Here is an 8,046-nt window from a genome sequence, read left to right on the forward strand (position 1 = left end):
CTGTAACCTCGGTTGCTCAGATGGATAGAGCGTCAGCAGGAGATCCCGGTTTCGAATCCCGGTCGGAGCACACATTTTCAACTGTGCCCGTTGATGTACACTCCTGGAAATTGAAATACGAACACCGTGAATTCATTGTCCCAGGAAGGGGAAACTTTATTGACACATTCCTGGGGTCAGATACATCACATGATCACACTGACAGAACCACAGGCACATAGACACAGGCAACAGAGCATGCACAATGTCGGCACTAGTACAGTGTATATCCACCTTTCGCAGCAGTGCAGGCTGCTATTCTCCCATGGAGACGATCGTAGAGATGCTGGATGTAGTCCTGTGGAACGGCTTGCCATGCCATTTCCACCTGGCGCCTCAGTTGGACCAGCGTTCGTGCTGGACGTGCAGACCGCGTGAGACGACGCTTCATCCAGTCCCAAACATGCTCAATGGGGGACAGATCCGGAGATCTTGCTGGCCAGGGTAGTTGACTTACACCTTCTAGAGCACGTTGGATGGCACGGGATACATGCGGACGTGCATTGTCCTGTTGGAACAGCAAGTTCCCTTGCCGGTCTAGGAATGGTAGAACGATGGGTTCGATGACGGTTTGGATGTACCGTGCACTACTCAGTGTCCCCTCGACGATCACCAGTGGTGTACGGCCAGTGTAGGAGATCGCTCCCCACACCATGATGCCGGGTGTTGGCCCTGTGTGCCTCGGTCGTATGCAGTCCTGATTGTGGCGCTCACCTGCACGGCGCCAAACACGCATGGCACCAAGGCAGAAGCGACTCTCATCGCTGAAGACGACACGTCTCCATTCGTCCCTCCATTCACGCCTGTCGCGACACCACTGGAGGCGGGCTGCACGATGTTGGGGCGTGAGCGGAAGACGGCCTAACGGTGTGCGGGACCGTAGCCCAGCTTCATGGAGACGGTTGAGAATGGTCCTCGCCGATACCCCAGGAGCAACAGTGTCCCTAATTTGCCGGGAAGTGGCGGTGCGGTCCCCTACGGCACTGCGTAGGATCCTACGGTCTTGGCGTGCATCCGTGCGTCGCTGCGGTCCGGTCCCTGGTCGACGGGCACGTGCACCTTCCGCCGACCACTGGCGACAACATCGATGTACTGTGGAGACCTCACGCCCCACGTGTTGAGCAATTCGGCGGTACGTCCACCCGGCCTCCCGCATGCCCACTATACGCCCTCGCTCAAAGTCCGTCAACTGCACATACGGTTCACGTCCACGCTGTCGCGGCATGCTACCAGTGTTAAAGACTGCGATGGATCTCCGTATGCCACGGCAAACTGGCTGACACTGACGGCGGCGGTGCACAAATGCTGCGCAGCTAGCGCCATTCGACGGCCAACACCGCGGTTCCTGGTGTGTCCGCTGTGCTGTGCGTGTGATCATTGCTTGTACAGCCCTCTCGCAGTGTCCGGAGCAAGTATGGTGGGTCTGACACCCCGGTGTCAATGTGTTCTTTTTTCCATTTCCAGGAGTGTATATCAACGCCTGTCAGCGGCTAATGGTATTGATTTAACTGTAACTTCATAATTACAACAGGTATCCGCAAGTCGGCTTGTACGGCGATTGTGTCGCGCATCACGCTGGCTCTTTTCTCCCTAGTAGTCTCCAATCGCTTAGGCACAATTTTCGTCGAACTAAATGATACGGCAAGGGGTTTATCGGACTATAGATCGAAATACCAACCAGGTAACATCATGTGTGTCTACCATCCAGGTACAACATTCTCTCCTACTAGGACGAGAACTGTGGAAACACGAATTTCAATTTTTCCTCATTTTTTTTTCGTTTCATTCTTTTGCGTGCTAGGTGAAGCAAGTGCTAGAGCTGGGCCCCACGAGAAATACGAGCTCCACAACGAACTTTGACGTCACACTAGTCGGCTTGTCTGGCATATATCATCAATCCTCGGCCCACGGGAAATTAACATGTAATTGAAAAGATACCCATTACAGGTATTAACTTCGTCGTGTGGTATCGAGAGCCTGCATTCACTTAAACGAGCAGTCAAGAATTATAAAACTGGTCTAAGACAGTTACTCACTCCCTGCCGGAGACGACTTCTGACATTCGTGTAAGACCCGTAATTTCACATGCTGTGATGAAGTCTGTCTTTTTTGTGAGCCTCGTGCCAGAGATAGCCCAGATTTCCCGGGTCCAGTTATACCCCTTATTCAGTTACCGACTCGTGGTATAAGACACCGAGGTGATAAAAACCATGGGATACCTCCTAAAATCGTGTCGTACAGCAACTCGACGTTACATGGATTCAAAAAGTCGTTGCAAATCAAATGGCTCTGAGCACTATGAGACTTAACATCTGAGGTCATCAGTCCCCTACAACTCAGAACTACTTAAACCTAACTAACCTAAGGACATCACACACATCCATGCCCGAGGCAGGATTCGAACCTGCGACCGTAGCGGTGGCGCGGTTACAGACAGCAGCGCCTAGAACCGCTCGGCCACTCCGGCCGGCAAAAGTCGTTGCAAGTCGCCTGCAAATATACTGAGCAATGCTGCCACTACAACCGTCCGCAACTGAGAAACTGTTCCTGGTGCAGTACTTTGTGCACGAACTGACATCTCGATTATTCCCATAAATGTTCGATGGGTGTTATGTAGGGCGATCTTAGTGGCCAATGCATTCTCTCGAACTGCCCAAATTCTTCACACCAAACGCAAACAATTATGACCCAGTGACATACCGCAATGTCATCCATAAAATTTCCAACGTTCTTTGGAAACATGAATGATTGTAATTGGTCTCCAAGTAGCCGAATATACCCATCCCCAATCAACCGGTTCAGTTGGACCAGAGTACGCAGTCATTCCATGTAAACACAGACCACAACATTATGGAGCCATCAGCAGGTTGCACAGTGACTTGCTGATAACTTGGGTCCATGGCTTCGTGGGGTCTGCGCCGCACTCTAATCCTACCATCAGCTCTTACCAACTGAAATCGGGACTCATCCGACCATGGCACGGTTTTCGAGTCGTCTAGGGTCCAACCGATATGGTCACGAGCCCAGGAGAAGTGCTGCCTGCGATGTGTTATCAGCAAAGGCACTCGCTTCAGTCGTCAACACCAAAGTTCGCCGCACTGTCCTAACAGATAGGATCGTCGTTCGTCCTACGTTGATTGCTGCAGTTATTTCTCGCAGTGTTGCCTGTCTGATAGAACTGACAACTCTACGGAAACGCCGCAGCTCTCAGTCGTCAAGAAGGCCGTCGGCTACTGCGTTGTCCATGGTGAGGGATAATGCCTGAGATTTGGTATTCTCTGCACACTGTTCACACTATGGATCTCGAAATACTGAATTCCCTAACGATTTGAGAAATGGAATGTCCCATGCCTCTACCTCCCATCGTGCGGCCACAATCGCGTTTGAAACGTTTTCACACGAATCACCACAGTCCAAACGATAGCTCCGCCAATGCACTGCCCTTCTACACCTTGTTAAAAATTTATGTGACGCTTTGGAAGTCAGATCTGGAAGCTGGAGAGATCTGGGAAGATTGAATAAGAGTCTCTGACAGTTCTTTCCACCAACCTGTCGTCTTCTAAAGTTGTGTCCCCAGTGCAGAATTGCTCGTCGGTCGTGGGATCTGTTTCTGCGGGGGTTGCTATGCTGTCAATTTGAATCTGTGAGTGTGCTTTTTGCGGAATGCCACTTGCCCAGGTTAATCTCTGTATCTACAGAGGGCAAGATCTGTAGTACTGACAATGATGGTAGGCGACAATTCTCATTAATGTATCCTGTTTGGTTATTATTGAAATTTTCACACATTTGCACTGTCTTTTACAACACTCGACATAGCTTTCTTAATTGTATTGTAACTTTTCCATCCAACTTCCGAAATATGACACACATGTCCGGCTCTCCAGTACGCTCTAGACAGAGTGAGTATTACATCCACAACTGAGTTACACCCGATATAGAGTACAACATGTCTGGTTCTGAAGGACACCTGAAACAGAGTGAGTATTACACACTCACACCTAAATAACGCGCGACACTGAGGTACGTGTCCGACCCTCCAGCACGTCCGAAACAGAGCACAACATGGCCCGCTCTGAAGACACCCGAAACACACTGACTAGCACAGCCTAAGTACTTTGTCTCCCAGGCACGTCAAAGAGACCTGGAGGTGTCCGAAGCACTTCAGTTGCAATATCGTTACTCTCATGTTTCTCAAAACTAGTGAAATTTAATAAACAAAAACGATAGACTCGTAGGGAGATTGTCAAACTAAGAACTGGGTTAAATACAATGAAAATATATAAATAATTAATAAGAGAAGTTAGACGTTCTAGCGACTAGCACCCGAACGTGCCGACCAATCAGAAGCAAGTTCAGCACAACTGTCAGGCTGTATTCGTCCCTCAACTATTCCTTCTGAGTAGTGAACTGGGATGAATGGTGAAGTAGGTGGCAAACTGTGTTGGTACTCCTAGCAGTGGCTGTTTGGCGTACGCTCATTGTCTCTCTTGCTCTTCTCAGCAGTTCTTCGTTTGAGATTCTTTCATTCCATGTTATCTTCAACATTCTCCACCAACACCACGTCTAGAAAGCTTGCAGTCTGTTCTATTCAGCCTACCACAGCGTCCAGGTTCTTACCCCACTTAGGCGCATGCTCCAAATATAACTCTACAGGAGTCAAGGGCACACTTTTGGTAATGAGTCTTTTGCTTGGGCTATTCGAGGCAATACTGACCCTACGACTTACCTTAGAAGCTAGATTAAGGAAAGGCAAACCTACGTTTCCAGCTCTCTTTCAAATTCAGAGGATAGCAGGGGTAAAATACAGGGAGCGAAAGGCTATTTACAATTTGTACAGAAACCAGATGGCAGTTATAAGAGTCGAGGGACATGAAAGGGAAGCAGTGGTTGGGAAGGGAGTCAGACAGGGTTGTAGCTTATCCCCGATGTTATTCAATCTGTATATTGAGCAAGCAGTGAAGGAAACCAAACAAAAATTCGGAGTAGATATTAAAATCCATGGAGAAGAAATAAAAACTTTGAGGTTCGCCGATAGTATTGTAATTCTGTCAGAGACAGCAAAGAACTTGGAAGAGCAGTTGAACGAAATGGACAAAGTCTTGAAAGAAGGATATAAGATGGACAGCAAACAAAACCAAAACGAGGATAATGGAATGTAGTCGAATTAAGTCGGGTGATGTTGAGGGTATTAGATTAGGAAACGAGACAATTAAAGTAGTTAATGAGTTTTGCTATTTGGGGAGCAAAATAACTTATGATGGTCGAAGTAGAGAGGATATAAAATGTAGACTGGCAATGGCAAGGAAAGCGTTTCTGAAGAAGAGAAATTTGTTAACATCGAGTATAGATTTAAGTGTCAGGAAGTCATTTCTGAAAGTATTTGTATGGAGCGCAGCCATGTATTGAAGTGAAACATGGACGATAAATAGTTTGGACAAGAAGAGAATGGAAGCTTCCGGAATGTGGTGCTGCAGAAGAATGCTGAAGATTAGATGGTTAGATCACATAACTAATGAGGAGGTATTGAATAGAATTTGGGAGAAGAGGAATTTGTGGCACAACTTGACTACAAGAAGGGATCGGTTGGTAGGACGTGTTCTGAGGCATCAAGGGATCACCAATTTAGTATTGGAGGGCAGCTTGGAGGGTAAAAATCGTAGAGGGCGACCAAGAGATGAATACACTAAGCGGATTCAGAAGGATGTAGGTTGCAGTAGGTACTGGGAGATGAAGAAGCTTGCACAGGATAGAGCAGCATGGAGAGCTGCATCAAACCAGTCTCAGGACTGAAGACCACAACAAAACAACAACAACAACAAAAATTCGAGATTCGACGTCCGCTGTACTTCTGCCGTACACTGTGAAATAACCTCTGAGGTAGCTGTAGGTAGTCACTTGTGCCAGTACCACGGGACTGGTACGTACTGCACCATCTGTCGCTCGTACCTCACTCCACGTTATACCATATGCTACTTCACGTGTATCAACGCGAGCCTCTAGCAAAACAAAATACTGGCGGCCACAGCCAGGAATATCAATCGCATTGAGTACGCGATACTACCGCCATCTGAATACTGTATGCGATTTTTGTCACCTCAGTGTAACAGTTGCAGGCCGCGCAGTTTACATTGGTTTGTCGAGCACAGGCGCAGGTAAACAGCAGAGCGGTAATAAAGACGTGCCGTTTGATGTCCCGTACAGTGCAAGCCGGCGAGAACGTGATCGAGCGCAACAGCAGTGATGCGGTGAGCACGCGGCCCGACTCCGTGCCGACGTCGCAGCTGGTGGAGGCGGTGGAGGCGGCGCTGCAGGGGAAGCGCGACTTCTGGCCCGCCGGCGTGCGGCGCCGGGGGTTCCCCGGCCGGCTGCTGCTGCCGCGCGGCCGCCGCGCCGGCCTGCCGCTCCGCCTCTACGTCATCGCCAGCCCGCTGCCGGAGGACGCGCCCGCCGCCGCCCTGGAGCCGCGGGCGCCCGTCGCCGGCGACTGGGGCGTCGCGCTCGCAGACGGCCGCCCGGTCGCCTTCCCCTTCGACCGGCGCATCCCCTACAACCACGTCTTCAACGTGCCCAACTCCTACACCAAGGACGTCCTCGTCTTCCACGTAGACGTTGTTGAGAACATCAAAGCAGAAGACTAATCGCAAACAATTGTGTAATTGTCCACCCGCCAACTCCTTGCAGAGTCAAATAAATCTAATGTTTTCTACGTGACAGAACTTGTTTCATTTAATCAGATGTAAGGATACTATCATATACAGGGTGTTTCACACACCTATACCCAGGCCAGTGAAACATGCCACTTGACAGCTCGCGTGTAGTTGGCTATACTGCGATTGCGAGGTTGCAATAGCTGCCACGGCACACGCCCATAGCTCCGGAAGCACGTTTTGTACATCTACATTTACATCGATACTCTGCAAATCACATTCAAGACAGAGGGTTCATCAAATGGTTCAAATGGCTCTGAGCACTATGGGACTTAACATCTGAGGTCATCAGTCCTCTAGAACTTAGAACTACTTAAACCTAACTAACCTAAGGACATCACACACATCCATGCCCGAGGCAGGATTCGAACCTGCGACCGTAGCGGTCGCGCGGTTCCAGACTGAAGCGCCTAGAACCGCTCGGCCACTCCGGCCGGCGAGGGTTCATCGAACCACCTTCACAATTCTCTATTATTCCAATCTCGTATCATCATCATCATCATCATCATCATCAGCCAATTCAATCATTAAATGATGTGGCCTCTTCGAGTCGTGGATTCAGGTAGGCTTTCAGCAGTCTTCTCCAAGTGGGACGGTCTTGGGCAGTTCTCTGCCAGGTGGTACCAGCGATCTTCTTGATGTCTTTGTCCAATGTGTCTGGTGGTTTTCCTCTAAGCCTCCGGTGCTCTCTCGGACTCCACTCCAGTACTAGCTTCGTCCATCTGTTGTCTTTTCTTCTTGCGATGGGGCCAGCCCACTGCCATTTCAAGGAACCTACTGTCTCTAAGATGTCGTTAACCTTCGTCACAGACCGGATGTCATCTGCCCTTTTCCTATCCTTTCTTGTATAGCCCAGCATTGATCTCTCCATGGCTTTCAAATGGCTCTGAGCACTATGGGACTTAACATCTATGGTCATCAGTCCCCTAGAACTTAGAACTACTTGAACCTAACTAACCTAAGGACAGCACACAACACCCAGCCATCACGAGGCAGAGAAAATCCCTGACCCCGCCGGGAATCGAACCCGGGAACCCGAGCGTGGGAAGCGAGAACGCTACCACACGACCACGCGATGCGGGCTTCTGAGTTTCCCTTTTGTAAATGAGTTCAGTGTCCATGTCTCGTAGCCATACGTCATCACAGGAAGAATGCATTGAACAAATACTGCTTTGTTCAGATTTACTGGCGTTTTTGATCTGAATACTGTTGAATTCTTCCCAAATGCTTGCCAGCCAAGCTTGATGCGTCGATAGATTTCTGGCCTTACATCTACCTTCATATTTATAATCTGGCCAAG

General features: G+C 49.3%; 1 protein-coding gene across 1 annotated transcript in view; it reads left to right on the top strand.

Annotated features, from left to right (window-relative positions):
- The window catches only part of LOC126151832 (hexamerin-like), a 53,495-nt gene extending 46,818 nt beyond the window's left edge, over nt 1–6,677 (top strand). The window contains exon 10 of the mRNA XM_049915967.1: nt 6,241–6,677. Within this exon, the coding sequence (XP_049771924.1) occupies nt 6,241–6,677 (437 nt within the window). The remainder of the gene's footprint in view (nt 1–6,240) is intronic.
- Nucleotides 6,678–8,046: the final 1,369 nt, after the last annotated feature.

The sequence above is a fragment of the Schistocerca cancellata genome, chromosome 2, assembly GCF_023864275.1.
Source record: "Schistocerca cancellata isolate TAMUIC-IGC-003103 chromosome 2, iqSchCanc2.1, whole genome shotgun sequence".
NCBI lineage: Eukaryota > Metazoa > Arthropoda > Insecta > Orthoptera > Acrididae > Schistocerca > Schistocerca cancellata.